This window comes from Ranitomeya variabilis, chromosome 2, assembly GCF_051348905.1.
Source record: "Ranitomeya variabilis isolate aRanVar5 chromosome 2, aRanVar5.hap1, whole genome shotgun sequence".
NCBI classification, from domain to species: domain Eukaryota; kingdom Metazoa; phylum Chordata; class Amphibia; order Anura; family Dendrobatidae; genus Ranitomeya; species Ranitomeya variabilis.
Genome location: NC_135233.1, coordinates 519,552,479 through 519,569,877, shown reverse-complemented (window position 1 = coordinate 519,569,877; position 17,399 = coordinate 519,552,479). Strand labels below are relative to the sequence as shown.

The 17,399-nt window shown below is 45.4% G+C and overlaps 1 protein-coding gene across 1 annotated transcript in view; it reads right to left on the bottom strand.

Moving 5' to 3' along the window:
* Nucleotides 1-1,194: 1,194 nt before the first annotated feature.
* The window catches only part of ARL14EP (ARF like GTPase 14 effector protein), a 28,296-nt gene continuing 12,091 nt past the window's right edge, over nucleotides 1,195-17,399 (bottom strand). Inside the window, exons 2-3 of the mRNA XM_077288055.1 lie at nucleotides 13,669-13,787; nucleotides 1,195-1,740 (exon numbers count right to left, since the gene is read on the bottom strand). Of these exons, the coding sequence (XP_077144170.1) occupies nucleotides 1,515-1,740; nucleotides 13,669-13,787 (345 nt within the window). The 3' untranslated portion in view covers nucleotides 1,195-1,514. The remainder of the gene's footprint in view (nucleotides 1,741-13,668; nucleotides 13,788-17,399) is intronic.

The following is a 17,399-nucleotide window of genomic DNA, read 5'->3' as shown; positions in this document are numbered from 1 at the left end:
TTTTTCGTTAAAGCAAACGTGTATAAAAAAAAGGAGATCATACAGGATTCGGCTGTTCATTTCCTTACTGGTCAGCAATATTTGTATCTTACCTCTCAGCAAGGAATGCATTTTATACTGTGATTCAGTGCAAGTTTGTGTTAAATAGATTCCCCTGCTATTCAGGAGCCCTCGACCAGACAGACAATCCCTCAACAGCTCGCTCTGCCACATGAAATGCTATTACAAATTGGAAAGTATCAGGGGTTAGTGAAATCCTCATTTGCGGGGCGCGCTGGTCACATTAATATCTCCACCGTTCACATGCTACCCAATACTGCCCTCTGCTGGGATAGTCAGGAACAGCGAATATATGGACAAAGCCTGAAACATGGGACTGTCTGCATCCTCTCCTCAGAGAAACTATGCTGTTAGAAATCATTGCTTGGATTTGCTGCAACTCAGCCGTAAAATCTTTTTGGAGGTCAATATCTGTAGCGTTAAAGTTACCATCCAACCTGAAAAAGGCCTGTGTGCTGAAAAGTAGCAGTGATGTGCTACACAACAAAGCTTGATGACATTTATCTGGCTGTGCATATTGGATGGCTATAGTGGATCGAGGATTGCACCCAAAGCCTCACCTGGTGGGCAATGTCCCCATTTGGAAAGTTTTCAAAGAGAACTTTTGTGTAATAGGGCATCACAGAATGGGTTGGCCTAAGAGTGTGTATCTGTGGCACGGCTGGGTGCAGGAATGTCCCCATTTGGCTGGGAGATGAATAATGCAGTGTTACATTGCTAGAAACAAGGGGCATACCCCCTATTAGCCCATTCTAGTCACTTGCACAGACTGTAGCTGGGAGACACGCAGGTTACAGAAGATGAAGGTGCCGCAGCCGGGCGATTACTGCGGTGCCATACTTCAGCTGGCATATGAAAGCAGAGTTATTGAATTGACTAGTCTGGATACACTTTTCCGCTCAGAGACAAAGTGCCTGTGTGAAGGGCCCCATAGTACCCAATGTGGACAGATGCAGCTATTGTAGCTGTGGTCCGTACTGGTCAGATGGCCATCTCCTTTTTAGGAGGGATTGGCTGTATCAAATATCTCTACAAGCTCAGACTTCTGGAGGAAAAACTGTTTATTAGACTTTTTTTTTTTTTTTTTTTTTAGACTGCATTGTCAGAAAGTCACAAAACAAGCAAAAACGAGACTTTACCTTTTTTTGAAATTTTACTACAGTAAAGCTAAGACTTACTGTATGTATGAATTGCAACCTTTTAAAAACTTACAAAAAAACTAAAAATTGGACAGCATTAAGATGTCATTCGTATGCAGTCTGATTTTCACAGACCTTGACAGCAGGAGCTCGAGAAAAGTCCTTTCTTTTCTGCTTATTGGAAAAACTGATGGTAAAAACTGATGAGGATTTGAATGAACACTGACGAAACTCGGCCGTGTGTATGAGAAACTTCAGACGTCGGAACGAGCCCCAAGAGTCTTTGACCAGATACTTCGAGGAGGGAGCCCTGTATCAAACATGCTTATTTCGGATGACTTCACCTCCTTCTATCTCTATCTGTTCATAAAGCCATTTGCGGTCACATCTGCACTCTATGCCGCACTTGTTGGAGCCGCACTTTCGGCAGGCATAGAAGCAGCCCATACAGTCTTCATCCAAGCAATCACACAGGTCCATCCCATTCGATAGAAGGATCCCACGGCTATCGTAGACTTTATTCTTTGATGGTGCGTTTTGTCTAAAAGAGAAGAACAGTCACATACACTGGAGTTATATACGATACGTCACAGACAAATGCAAGGAGCCTCATAGTTAATTCTAAATGACAGACTTCAACATGAGCAAAATTCACTAGCTGATCAGATCCCGCAGCTATATTTTCCTTGGACAATGGAAGCTGTATGTATTAAGCCGATATACTTTCCAGCCATTTTGTAACTCATAAGAATGGCCTCAGGAAGACAAGCCTCAGCATTCAGTGATGGGCACAGCGCGCTGCTCGCTCACCGCAAGCATCTTATACTATACTGCCATCTAGTGGAAGAAAACAAATTATACCCAACACAAAGTACACAGGAACAAGTAGAGAAGAAAAGGTTTCAGAAATACCCACAACACTTTAACATGAAGACCTCACACACTCGGCAGCCTGAAGACTTCACTTTTGCTGCAAGAGGGATCCCATCCAAACACAGGCACACATGATACAGCATCTACATACGCAGCAGAACCTGGAGGTTGTGTGGCTCCCTGCCAAGCTACATAATGACCATGCACACTACTCAGCACAATGTATACAGCCAGAGACCATAGCACTTTCATTTACTTAAACTATGCGGTCATCACATAGGAAAAATATATATATGTACATACAGAGCTTCTCACAAAATTAGAATATCAAAGTTAATTTCAGTTCTTCAATTCAAGAAATGAAACTCATATGGAGTCATTAAAAATAGTGATCTGTTTCAAATGTTTAATTTCTGTTAATGTTGAGGATTATGGCTTACAGCCAACAAAAACCCAAAAGTCATTATTTTAGTAAATTAGAACAATTAACAAAAAACACCTGCAAAGGCTTCCTAAGCGTTTAGAAAGGTCCCTTAGAAATAATAAAAAACGGACTGGCACATCAAGCTGGTGTGTATAGGTGCTAACTTGGTGCTTGAGGTCTAGTGTGAAGTTTCCACAATCTGTGATGGTTTGGGGAGCCATGTCATCTGCTGGTGTAGGTCCACTGTGTTTTATCAAGACCAAAGTCAGCGCAGCCGTCTACCAGGAAATTTTAGAGCACTTCATGCTTCCCTCTGCCAACAAGCTTTTGGGAGATGGAAATTTCATTCTCCAGCAGGATTTGCCACCAGTCCACACTGCCAAAAGTACCAATACCTAGTTTACAAACAACAGTATCACTGTGCTTGATTGGCCAGCAAACTCGCCTGACCTCAACCTCATAGAGACCATCTTGTCTCTAGTCATTATGCCGGACAAAAAACACTGACATTTCTGGACAACTTCAGAAAGAGGGGTGGTTGCGTTCCGTGTGGCAGATGCGTCGCCTGCCCTAATATTGACCGATGTGATAATTTTGATGGTACAAGATCATTTAAAATTAAACCGCATATTACGTGTACTACTCGTTATGTTGTTTACTATGCCACATGCAGCCTTATTTATGTTGGATTAACAACGCGCTAGCTTAAGGTGGGCACTATGGAACACGTGTTGGGCATTCAGGCGGCGATCAGCCATACGGACGCTTCCACCCTAAAGACTATACCACAACATTTCAAAAATTCTCACAGCTGTGATAGTACGCTTTTAGTTTCAATAATTTTATTTTCAATAACATAGCAATTGAACAACAGTTTCCCTTACAAGGGAGTTCAATAAGCTTAAATCTGAACAATGTGGCAAAACCATACATATATTAACTCAAAATCAAAAATACAAATATAACAAGACAAGAACATGGGGAGACATAAAAGAGGGAACGTGGGGAGGGAAATGAGATACTGCACTTTATTTCGTGGTAAGCTATAGTATATTTACCAGACAAGGTTGTACTATGTTCCGTTTTATGAGTTCTGCCTCCCACCTCCCCGCACCCCACCCCACTCCGGCTCAACCCCAGTGTTATCAGAATCTCTCACAGGACAATAGAGTCTCAAATAGATAAAGTCAAGGTTTGTTCAAGATTTAAGTTCGTGTTAAGATCCATCCACGGTTTCCAAATCTGGTAGAAGGCCTCCCACAGATCTTCCCTAGTTGCATGTATACGTTCATATAAGAGGATTGAATTCATTTTATCTCTAACTGCCTGGACAGAGAGAAACGACGACCTCCAGCTGGTAGCTATATGTAGCTTAGCGGCCATAAGCAGCTGGCCTATCAGCCTGTGAAATTTATTAGTAAACCCCGGGTATTTGGCTCCCAGGAGGAATGTGGCCGGGTCAGGTTGTATTGTCCCGCCATACATTTTTCCAATTATTAATCCTACCTTCCTGCCACATAGCCGAGGCTATCGGGCATTCCCACCAAATATGCCATCTCCCACTGCGCCACATCCTCTAAAGCATTTATCTGAAATGTTGGGGTATATAGCGTGGAGTTTACTTGGAACTTGGTATGTTCTGTGTAAGACCTTAATGGATGTCTCTGCCAGGGAGGCTTGATGACTACCCCTGGAAACTGTGTCACAGCATCGTCTCCAATTTTCCAAAGTTAATTGGATACCCAGATCTTCCTCCCACTGTTTCATGTAATGTAATTTGTCAACTCCATGTGCCGCATTGTGATAGTACGCTTTTAAGGGTACGTGGTATTGATACCCTGAAAATTAATATTAGAGGGGGTGGTTTGTCCAAGCGTCTGGCTAAACTAGAGACTAAATGGATTTGGTTATTAAATACGATTCAACCTTTTGGCTTCAATGAATGCCTGCTTTTTGCTCCCTTTTTGGAGTTTATCGGCTGCTGTGTATCAATTTAACTGTGGCTTTTCCGCATAATATATTTTTATTTGCACTTTAACTTTTTTCTTTTATGTTCTAGTGACGTTTATCGATTGCCACATTGCCATGATGGACAATTGGAATTATGAACGACATCTTCCGTATCTTTGGCTATTTATAATCTTGATCATTTCTTGATGTTTGTGTATATTACCCTATGTATATGGTCTATATTCGTGCATATTCAGTGTTAGCATCAACAGACTGCTATGTTTGTCGCAATTTATTCTAATTGTATCTGGACTTATGGACTCCTGGTATTTCTGCGATAGACATGCTTGCAGGGGACTATTCACTACTATGTACTTTGATGTGATATGTACAAAACTGATGTATAGGAGTGCATTCCTATGCTCTATGCAACTACTGTATGTATTGATATGATTGTATGCAGCTCTTGTTGAGAAGATATAGAATGTTTTTGCATCCATATTATATTCATATATGTGCGATCAATTAATTATACATCCTTAAGTATGGCCATCCATAGGGATATTGCAAGTAACATCGTTTCTTTATATATTGATAATAACCTGATGTATATTACATCCCTTATGCGTGCTTTCATACTTTTTTGTGCTGATTTGATATACGGAATGATGTTTTCTAATGCGCGCTGCTTATCTGGACACTTACTTGTGTTTAGTGTGGTTGCCAGGATACCTATGTCCCTGCTGGTTCGGTCCTGCCTCGCCTCTTCCTCTGATGCGTGATCACATGGGGCCCCCTGTGTTTCTGCGTCGGCGGTAATGGGTGACGTGATGTGTGGGTGGCGCGTTGGAGAAGGCGCCGGCAGATACTTCCGGTTCGAGCAGCTTTATATAGCCAGTGTTTGTACATCTTTGGCACGTCCCCTGAGGAAGGATAACGCCGAAACGCGCGTCGGGGTGGGCAGGAGAGACGTCCCTCATTGTAGTTTTGGTATGTTATATTGATTGTTTGAATAATATTCTTCTTGTGATGGGCCTTTGCTTTACTATGCACCGGTATAAGGTTCCATACATGTAGATAATATCTTGATATTGATTCTTTTGGACTTTCACGTTATCCTCTGCCTGGGCTCTGTGCGATGTTGCCTGTCACTTTTAGCCTGTTTATCTAACTGCAACTTTTTTGTGTTGTAGTTTTCGTTCTGACATGCAGTGTGTCCTTAATTTCCTAAATATCTAGCTATGGATTTAGCTGCTACAGGAGCATTTACTCTTTAACTTCACAACGTACATGCTATATTCCATTAGCTTTATGTGTTTTTCTTATGGTTATCTCAGAGTATCTATGGAGTATTGTCAGAGGGAGATGAGAGACACCAGACCCCACAATGCAGACAAGCTGAAGGCTGCTATCACAGGAACCTGAGCTTCCATAACACCTCAGCAGTGTCACAGACTGATTACCTCCATGCCACACCGCATTGATGCGGTAATTGATGCAAAAGGAGGCACTACCAAGTATTGAGTGCATTTACTAAACATACATTTCAGTAGGCCAACATTTCAGATATTAAAATCATTTTTCAAGCTGGTGTTATAAAGTATTCTAATTTACTGAGATAACTTGTGTTTTCATTGGCTATAAGCCATAATCATCAACATTAGCAGAAATAAACACTTGAAATTGATCACGGTTTGTAATGACTCTATATAATATATGAGTTTCAGGTTTTGTATTGAAGAACTGAAATTAGATTATCATGAAAAAGTTTAATTTATTTTGTGAGAAGCACCTGTACATACATACACATATATAGCATCAGACTTTGCCTCACTTTGGATCTCGTCATACCTAACAGACAGGACATTCAGCGTCTCCCACTCGCACACCACCTCCTCACCTCACCCCCTATCTGTCGGAGTCCCGCAAGGTTCAGTCATAGGGCCCCTGCTCTTCTCCATTTACACTTTTGGCCTGGGACAGCTCATAGAATCTCACGGTTTTCAGTATCATCTCTATGCTGATGGACACACAGATCTACATCTCTGGACCAAATATCACCACCCCAACAACCAGAATCCCTCAAAGTCCCTTAATATAGACAAAACAGAATTCATCATCTTTCCCATCTCACTCGACCCCTCCCCCCACCCAACACACCTAGCCATTTAAGTAAATGGCTGCTCACTCTCCCCAGTCCCACATGCTCACTGCCTTGGGTTTAATCCTTGACTATGATCTCTCCTTCCAACCACATATCCAAACCCTTTCCACTTCCTGATGACTTGTACTCAAATATTTCCTGGATCCGCACATTCCTCAACCAAGAATCTGCAAAAGCCCTAGTCCATGCATTAGTCATCTCCCACCTTGACTACTGCAACCTCCTGCCCTGTGGCCTCCCCTCTTAACACTCTTGCACCCCCTCCAATCTATTCCATACTCTGTTGCCCGACTAATCCACCAATTCCCTGGCCTCTCCCGTCTGTCAATTCCTTCACTGGCTCCCCAATACCCAGAGACTCCAGTTCAAAACCCTAATCGTGGCATAAAAGGCCATCCACAACCTGACTCCTCCATACATCTGTGACCTCATCTCCCGGTACTTTCCTGTACGCAACCTCCAATCCTCACACGATCTCCTTCTCTGCTCCCCTCTTCCCACAATTGCATACAAGATTCCTCCCGCGCATCCCCCTACTCTGGAACTCTCTACCACAACATACAGACTCTTGCCTACCATGGAAACCTTCAAAAAGAACCTGAAGGCCCACCTCTTCCGACAAGCCTACAGTAACCACGTATCCACCACACCACTGCACGACCAGCTCTACTCACACCTATTGTATCCTCATTAGTGATGAGCGAGTAGCACTGTTGTTCGGGTCTCCCCAAGCATACTCAGGCGGTCTCCGAGTATTTGTTATTGCTCGGAGATTTAGTTTTCATCACCTCAGCTGCATGATTTACGGCTTCTGGACAGCCTGAATACATGTGGGAATTCCCTAACAGGCGTTTCTCACATATATTCAGCCTGGCTACCAGCCGTAAATCATGCAGCTAAGGCGATGAAAACTAATTATCCGAGCACTAACAAATACTCGGAGATCACCTGAGCAACGAGTATACGCGCTCATCACTAATCCTCATCCATCCCTTGTAGACGGTGAGCCCTCGCGGGCAGGGTACTGTCTCCTGTACCAGTTGTGACTAAGATTACTGTACTGGTTTTTATTATGCACTAGAAAGAGGGATTTTTGGTTCTTACCGTAAAATCTCTTTCTTGGAGCCTTCATTGGGGGACACAGGTAACCATGGGTGTATGCTGCTGTCACTAGGAGGCTGACACTATGCAAATAAAGTAGTAACTCCTCCCCGGCAGTATACACCCTCCGACAGGCACCAGGCAACTCAGTTGGTGCAAAAGCAGTAGTAGGAACAGGTAATATAAAACTCAACCTATGTACCAACCCACAACAACGGCACGTTAGCCAACACGGTACAACTTCAAGGGAGGGTGCTGTGTCCCCCAATGAAGGCTCCAAGAAAGAGATTTTACGGTAAGAACCAAAAATCCCTCTTTCTTTCTCGCTTCATTGGGGGACACAGGTAACCATGGGACGTCCAAAAGCAGTCCCTAGGGCGGGTATTCTGCAGAAAAAGAGGAGTCAGGTTGGCCGGTGAGAAACCGCCGCCTGCAGTATCCTCCTACCCAGGCTCGCGTCCGCGGAAGCCTGAGTATGCACCCCGTAGAATTTGACAAAGGTGTGCATGGAAGACCACGTAGCGGCCTTGCAAACCTGCGATGCTGAAGCTTGGTGACGAACTGCCCAGGAAGCTCCCACTGCCCGGGTAGAGTGAGCCTTCACCCCCGAAGGAGGCTGTTTGTCTTGGACGCGGTATGCCTCCAAAACCGCTGAACGGATCCAACGAGCAATCGTGGACTTGGAGGCAGGAAGACCCTTTCGACGCCCATCCGAGACGACGAACAGAGGATCGGCCTGACGAAAAGAGGCAGTTCTGGCGATGTAAATCCGGATAGCCCTGACCACATCCAGCTTGTGAAGGGATTTCTCCAATGGATGAACCGGGGAAGGGCAAAAGGACGGGAGGACAATGTCCTCGTTGATATGAAAAGATGAGACAACTTTCGGTAAGAAGGAAGGAACCGGACGAAGAACCACCTTGTCTTGATGCAGGACCAGAAAGGGAGAACGACAGGATAAAGCCGCCAGCTCTGAAACCCTTCTAATGGAGGTGATGGCGATCAAAAAGGCTACCTTCCAGGATAGAAGCAAGAAGGAAACATCCTGAAGTGGTTCAAAGGGCGGCCGCTGCAGGGCATCTAAGACGAGGTTGAGATCCCAAGGCTCAACAGGAGACCGGTAAGGGGGAGCTATATGAGCGACCCCCTGGATGAAGGTCCTCACCTGAGGCAGGGAAGCCAGGTCTCTTTGAAAAAGAATTGAGCGGAGATCTGACCCTTCAAGGTGCTAAGGGAAAGACCCGAATCTAGGCCCGTTTGAAGAAAGCTGAGAAGGGAAGGAAGGGAAAAGGTCATAGGAAACAGATTGTTATCCTGACACCACCGGAAAAAGGCCTTCCAACATCTGTGGTAGACACGCGATGAGGCCGGTTTTCTCGCTCTTATCATAGTCTGGATGACGCTATGAGAAAAACCCGCATTCTTCAGGACCGCGGCCTCAACGGCCATACCGTTAAATTCAGCGACCGAGAATTCGGGTGGGAGAGAGGCCCCTGTGAAAGAAGGTCCGGAAGATCCGGAAGTCTCCACGGAACATCCGATAACATGTTTATCAGCTCTGCGTACCAGGCTCTGCGAGGCCAATCTGGAGCTACCAAGAGTACGGGGACCCCTTCCGACTTGATCTTCTTTACGACCCTTGGGATCAAAGGGAGAGGCGGGAACAGATAGGGCATCCGGAACTGGGCCCAAGAGATCACGAGAGCGTCGCATCCGACGGCCATCGGGTCCCGAGACCTGGCGACGTACTGGGGAACTTTGTGGTTTGCCCGGGAGGCCATCAAGTCGACGTCCGGAACGCCCCACCGCTGGCAAATCTGGCTGAAGATTGCTGGAAGAAGCGACCACTCGCCCGCCACGATGCCCTGGCGACTTAGAAAGTCGGCCTCCCAATTGTCCACTCCTGGGATGTGGACGGCTGACAGAGAGGGAACATGACCCTCCGCCCAGCGGAAAATTTTTGCTACTTTCGCCATGACTTGACTGCTGCGAGTCCCCCCTTGGTGATTTATGTATGCCACGGCCGTGGCGTTGTCCGACTGAATGCGGACCGGCTTTCCCGAAAGGAGAGACTCCCAGCGGATGAGGGCTAGAAAGATGGCTCTGATTTCCAAGAGGTTGATCGAGAGGCACGCCTCTTGAGCAGTCCAGTGGCCCTGGGCTGTGAGGTGGAGAAAGACCGCTCCCCAACCTTGGAGACTGGCGTCGGTGGTAATCACCTGCCAGTGGGGGGGTAAAAAATGACCTCCCGCGCAGAATGGAGGTGGACAGCGTCCACCAAGAGAGAGACTGTCTCGCCCTGGGGGAGAGGCGAAACGGACGGTCCAGGGAAAGCGGGTTCCTGTCCCAGGCAGACAGAAGAGCCAGCTGGAGGGGACGAGAGTGGAACTGAGCATAGGGGACCGCTTCCATAGAAGCGACCATTCTCCCCAGAACTCTCATGGCTAGACGAAGAGACAGAGGACTCGGACCCCTTAGCGCTCTGACACCCCGACGAAGAGAAAGAAACTTCTCCTTGGGAAGGAAGACCTGAGCCCGAAAGGTATCGAATTCCATGCCTAGGAACTCCAGCCGTTGGGTTGGAATCAAGGAAGACTTCTGGTAGTTGATCAACCAGCCTAGGCGAACTAAGGTGTCCAGAGTAAGATGGAGGCTCTGGCTGCAATCCCCCTGGGATGAGCCCTTGATCAATAGGTCGTCGAGGTATGGGATTACCAGAATCCCTTTTGAACGCAGGATGGCCATGACAGCTGCCATGACCTTCGTAAAGACCCTGGGAGCAGATGCCAGCCCGAAGGGGAGGGCAGTGAACTGGTAATGATGCTCCCTGATCGCGAATCGGAGGAACCTCTGATGCTGCACGCAAATAGGAATGTGAAGGTACGCATCCCGAATGTCCACTGAGCACAGAAACTCTCCCGGCTCCATGGACGCGATCACAGAGCGCAGAGATTCCATTTTGAAGTGTTGAATCCGAAGGTGGCGGTTCAATCGTTTGAGATCCAGAATCGGACGGAGAGAGCCGTCCTTTTTTGGAACCACGAACAGGTTTGAATAAAACCCGGAAAACCGCTGACGAAAAGGCACCGGCACTACGACTCCCGAGGCGAGGAGCGAATCGACGGCTTGGAGAAGCCCTGGGAGATGAGAGGGCTTTTTGGGAGGACGAGAGAGCATGAAACGTCTTCCTGGGGGCGAAGAAAACTCTATTTTGTAGCCTGACGTGACGATCTCCCTGACCCAGGCGTCGTCGACTACTGAAAGCCAAACCTCTGAGAATAGAAGAAGGCGGCCTTCCCACCCTGGAAGGAGTTCCAGGTGGGGGCGACCCGTCATTTATTAGAAAACCTGCGGCCCCGAGAACCCGATGGTTTTGCGGGGTGGCTCTTGGCTCTCCAGCGTGGCGGAGGCCTGAAAGAAGGTTTTCTTCGGTCCCCTTGTGAGGAGGAACGGTCCTGGACGGGGTTTCCCGAAGAGGCAAAAGAAGGTCAGTCAGTCTGAAAAATCGGGAAAACTTTGAGGGTATGTGCACACGTTGCGGATTCTGCTGCGGATTTTTCTGCAGCGGATTTGGAAAATCCGCAGTGCAAACCACTGCGGTTTTCACTGCGGATTTTATCGCGGTTTCTTCTGCGGATTCCTCTGCGTTTTTTCAACTGCACTTTCCTATTGGTGCAGGTGAAAAACCACTGCGGAATCCGCAGAAAGAATTGACATGCTGCGGAAAATAATCCGCTGCGTTTCCGCGCGGATTTTTCCGCAGCATGTGCACAGCGTTTTTTTTTTCTCATAGGTTTACATGGTACTGAAAACTTTGGGAAAACTGCTGCACATCCGCAGCTGCGGATCCGCAGCAAAATCTGCAGCGTGTGCACATACCCTAAAAGTAATGATGGACACTCGTTTTTCTTTACTTAGGATTTGTATTATGGCAAGAAAAAAAGCAGCTAACAGTCTATTCAGTAGGACTATCAGCTGTGTATCCACCAGACTTCTGCTCAACACAACTGATGGTCTCAACCCCATTTACAAGGCAAGAAATCCCACTTATTAAACCTGACAGGGCACACCTGTTAAGTGAAAATCATTCGCGGTGACTGCCTCTTGAAACTCATCAAGAGAATGCCAAGAGTGTGCAAAGCAGTCAAAGCAAAAGGTGGCTACTTTGAAGAATCTAGAATATATGACATTTTCAGTTGTTTCACACTTTTTTGTTAAGTATATAATTCCACATGTGTTAATTCATAGTTTTGATGCCTTCAGTGTGAATTTACAGTTTTCATAGTCATGAAAATACAGAAAAATCTTTAAATGAGAAGGTGTGTTCAAACTTTTGGTCTGTACTGTACACATTTGGTATTGCCACGTTCAGAATCGCAAAAAAAAAATAAAATAAAAAAAACAAAAAAAAACCCCCTTAACGTTTTTCTTTGGTTGCCACGACATTGCATTAAAATGCAATAATGATCAAAAGATAGTATCTGCACCAAAATGGTATCCTTAAAAACGTCAGCTCGGCATGCAAAAAATAAGCCCTCACCCAACCCCAGATCACAAAAAATTGGGTAACGGAGAATTGCGCAATTTTTTTTTTAGCACAGTTTGGAATTTTTTTTTCACAACTTAGATAAAAAGAGAACCTAGACATGTTTGGTGTCTATGTACTTGTAATGACCTGGAGAATCATAACAGGTCAGTCTTAGCAAGCATTTAGTGAACCTAGGAAAAAAGCCAAACAAAAAAATAAGTTTGTGATTGCACTTTTTTTTTTTGCAATTTCACCGCACTTGGAATTTTTTTTCCTGTTTTCTAGTACACAACATGGTAAAACCAATGGTGTTGTTCAAAAGTACAACTTGTCCTGCAAAAAATAAGGCATCATATGGCCATATTGATGGAAAAATAAAAAAAAGTTATGGTTCTGGGAAGGAGGGGAGTGAAAAACGAAAAAAAAAAAAACACCGGTCATTAAGGGGTTAAAGAACATTTTTTTTGTGAAAAAAAGTTAGAGGTAAATTTTTCCTCTCACATTGCTTCAGTTCTCGTGAGGCAACTTAAGGGTTATTAAACTTCTTGAATGTGGTTTTGATTAGTGATGAGTGAATTTGTTCAGCTCCCTCCTTATTCAGCAAGCTATACCAAATAAGCTGCAGAGGGAACCCAGATACATGGAGCGCGCCGGCCGATCAGCTGTACAGGTCACAGCTGCATGTGTCACAGTCACAACACATGCATGAATAGCTCAACACACAGGCTCTCCATGCAAGTGCTGTGACCGTTTCAGAGCCGCGACACATGAGGCTGCGGAGCTGATCAGCCGGCGCGCTCCAGGTATCCGGTTTCTCTCTGCAGCTTATCCGGTAAGTGCTATAGCTTGCCGACTAAGGAGGGAGCTGAACAATTTCACTTACCTCTAGTTTTGAGCACCTTGAGGGGGTGCAGATTTTATAATAGTGTCACTTTTAGTTATTTTCCGACACATAGGCCCCTCAGATTTACATCAAATGTGATGTAGTACCCAACCCCTCCTCCCCCCCCAAAAGAAGAAGAAAAAAAAAAAAAAAATTGTCAACGTTGTGGGAAAAAAAAAAGAAAAAAAAAAAAAAAAAGCTGATCAACCTAATAAAAGGTCCTCACAAAAATAAATTATGTTTCAAAAATTGTGTTGATGTAAAGTACACATGAGAAATATTATTTATGAACTATATTGTGACAAAACCGATTTAAGGGCACAAAAATTAAAAAGTTTGAGAAGAGCAACATTTTCTAAATTTTTGCCAAAATTCTTTTTTACAAATAAAAGCAAGTCATATTGAAGAAATATTACCACTATCATGAAGTCAATATGTCACGAGAAAACAGTCTCAGAATCAATTAAAGTGTCCCAGAGTTATTACCACATAAAGTGACAGTGGTCAGAACTGTAGTATTCGGCTCAGTCACTGAACCAAACTGACCCGGACGCTGATGTCTTGGTCTGTCGTCTCTTCTCTCGCTTGCTGGTTTCTGGTGTAAACTCAGTCTGCCGTCCTGGGTTGGCAAACTGCAGGCACTTCAAGGCTTTGGCAGCTCGCCCCTAAATGAAAGAATAAACCAATAAATACCATATATAAAGCCGCGTGAATACATTATCAATGACCAGAGTGTGCTGAAAATACCGTACTCAGTATATGTTCCAGGAGAATACAGGCCAGCTAAGGCCTCACCATTTTTACCCAGAAGGTGCATTATTACTCACATACGCTGTAATTAGACTTGGAGCCAAGCAGTTCACTTTAGTGGCCAGGTCTGAAATCTGATGGACGGGACCCCTGAGAACTGCCTCCTACCTGTGATCATACGTGGTCCTTTAGCTTAGCCAGCTCACGTGTCATCCCACAATGACGATGTTGCACCAAGTCATTTTATCAAACGAAAAGCCACGGATGTTGGCAGCTAGGGGAGACTTTCAGGTCTCTCATCCAATGTCCACACATTAGATAGGACTGGATCCTGGATCGATTGGCACCAACTACCTAATTTTAGCATAAAACATCATATTTGGACGGCAGAAGCTGGCAGTTATACAGAGACAAGATGCCAATTACCGCATAATAAAGATGTTCTTCAGCAACTGCAGCCTATGTACAACAGCTTTCAGTCTATTCTGGTAACGGATAACAAAGACATTTCTTAAATGGTGGACGAACTACTACTAAAAATGAAGAACCCTTGGAACCTTAAAGGGGTTGCCTCATCTTAAATAAAAAAAAGTGCTGGTAAAGACAAGAAACTGAAAGTCACCTTTTATTCTCAAGAGAAGGGTTTCCTTTTTTTAAAAAACTAATAAAATGATCAATTTACTAATCTATAAGGAAGGTCCATTTCCATGATAAGTTTGAAAGTGCTTAGAAGCTCAGCCGGGACACTGGCAGACCCCTAGATCTGGCCAGCCTCAGTACCCCTAACCATCACTGATGCTGCGGAGGACTTTCTCAACAAAAAGTAGTGTGGACAGGCGCAAGCAGCTGCGACTACAACCCCCCTCCCCAAAAGCAGCAGCACTTAGTGTGCACCAATATGTATGCAAACATTGACTATGTGAAGTGTATACTGCGCTACACAGCATAGACTTGAGAAAATGAAGGTACTTGGAGTACAAGTCAGCCAATTCCTGTGCACCCACCTAACAAGATAAGAGGACCTTTCTTTTGATGGTCCAATCTGTCAATCAGGAACACACCCACCTCCCCATCTTCATGCAGTAAAGGGAGGCAGGCGAGGGAGGCACTACTGATAAAGCTGCGAACGACCCTTTAACCCTTTTCTGACATCAGATGTAATATCCATCCATGTGACCTGGGTCTCTGACCAGGGACATGTGTTCAGGCTGTCTAGCAGCCGCAAATCATGCAGCTGCGTCAACAAACTAAACCTCCGAGCACAACAAAATATTTAGAGACCACCCGAGCGAGCTTGGGAAATCTCAAGTAACGAGTATACTCGCTCATCACCAATTATTACGTGTTTGTGCTTGCCCGCGCACATGGGTTGTGTGCGGGCAATCGAAGTCATGCGTCAGCTGATTCTTACAGCTGACACCCAGCGCTAAGTGCCAGGGGATGTTACGCACCGCTCCCGGCACTAACGCACAAAATGCTGCGATCGAACAAGCATTCCGGGAGCTGGCAGAGGGCTGACCTCTGCCCTTGCATCGGACACTTCCTGGCATGATGTGGGGTCCTGATCGTTGCCATGGTGACCCAATGACATCATGACGACATCTGGGTCACCAGAGCTAGGAAACTTGCTGATCATAAGCAGTGCATGATCAGCCACTTTCTCTTGTCTGTAAAGAGCTGTCTATACAGCATGGCGATCAGCCTGCAAAAAATGATAGTCCCATAGTGGGATAAAGTAAAAAAAAAAAAACACAAAGATATTGTATCTATAAATAAATATTTTAATGAAAAAAAAAAATATATATATATATATACAATAAAAGTACACATTTGGCATAGACAAGCCCGCATCGACCTCTAAAACTGTCACACACCATAAAGAAAATAAAAAACAAGGCAAAAGACAAATGCTTTATCAGACAGCCAAACAAAAAGTGGAATAAAACGTGATAAAAAAGATGGATGTAAATAAACATGATAGCGCTGAAAATGTCATGTTGTCCCACAAAAAACAAGTCACCACACAGTGCCATGAGCAAGAAAAGGTTATAGCTCTCAGAATACAGCGATGTAAAATTAATTTGGTCTATAAAATAGTTTATTGTCTGAGTGCCAAAACAAAAAAAAAATGATATAGATGAGGTATCGCTGTAATCGTACTGACCCAAACAATAAGGCTGTGTGCACACGTTGCGGATTTTGATGCGGATCTGCACTGTTTTTGGATGCGTGGAATTTAAACAAATCCGCAGTGTATCACACCGCAAATGTTAGTCAATTGGAAATCTAGAATTGGTGTGCACATGCTGCGGAAAAATCCGTGCAGATTTGGAGCGTTTTACTTTCTGCAGCATGTCAATTCTTTTTGCGGATCTGCAGCGTTTCTGAACCCATTGACTTCCATTGAGTCAGGCAAATCTGCAGCAAAACCACAGATATAAAAAAAAAAAGGTTTGCGGATTTGCTGCGGATGTGAGTGCAAAAAACGCTGCAAAGGCAGGAGGAAGAGTGTGGGCGGAGACTGTGTGAGCGGAGAGGTGCGTGTATCTGTGGGGTCTGCACGGCTGTGTGTTTGGCAGGCATCGTCCGATGGGACTTCTAGTCCCATCCGGCTATGTCTGCTGTCACCTCTCCATTACTAAGCCGTGGGCTTGATGTCACCTTTCAATGCAAAGGTGGCAACCCCATAACTATTACCCCACTTGTCACCGTAACAGGGAAAGTGGGAAGAGAGAGGCCAAGGGCCCGAATTGGTGTATCTTAGAGATGCGCCATTTCTGGGGCGGCTGAGAGCTGGTGTTGGTAGCCGGGGAGGGGCAATATCCATGGCCCCTTCCTAGGCTATTAATATCAGCCAGCAGCTGTCTGAATAGCCTTTTCTGGTTATTAATTATAGGGGGACCCCACATCATTTTTTTGGGGGGTCCCCCTATTTCAATAGCCAGTAAAGGCTAAATATACAGCTGTGAGCTGATATTAATAGCCTGGGAAGCTCCATGGGTATTACCCATTTCCCAGGCTATAAACATCGGCCTCCAGTCGCTGTCCTTCCCTCTCTGGTTTGGAAGATTGCGCGGGAGCCCATGCCATTTTTTTTAAGCAGATATTGCGTTTAAGGCTGAGGTCACACTTGCGAGAAACTCACACAAGTCTCGCACCTCAATACCCGGCACTACTGCCAGCACCGGAGTGTGCGGCTGCATGTATTTCTATGCAAATGAACGCTCTGGTCCGAGTGCCGACCGCAGTGCCAGGTATTGAGGTGTGAGTTTCTCGCAAGTGTGACCCCAGCCTAAGGCCGGAGACACACTGGTGCGAGATACGGCCGAGTCTCGCTGGTTAAAAGCAAGCTGTGGCACCGGTACTCCGGAGCGGAGCGTGCAGCTCCATGTATTGCTATGCAGCTGCACGCTCCGCTCCGGAGTGCAGGTGCCACAGCTTGCTTTTAACCAGCGAGTCTCGGCCGTATCTCGCACCAGTGTGTCTCCGGCCTAAGGCCGGGGGTCACACTAGACTGTAATACGGTC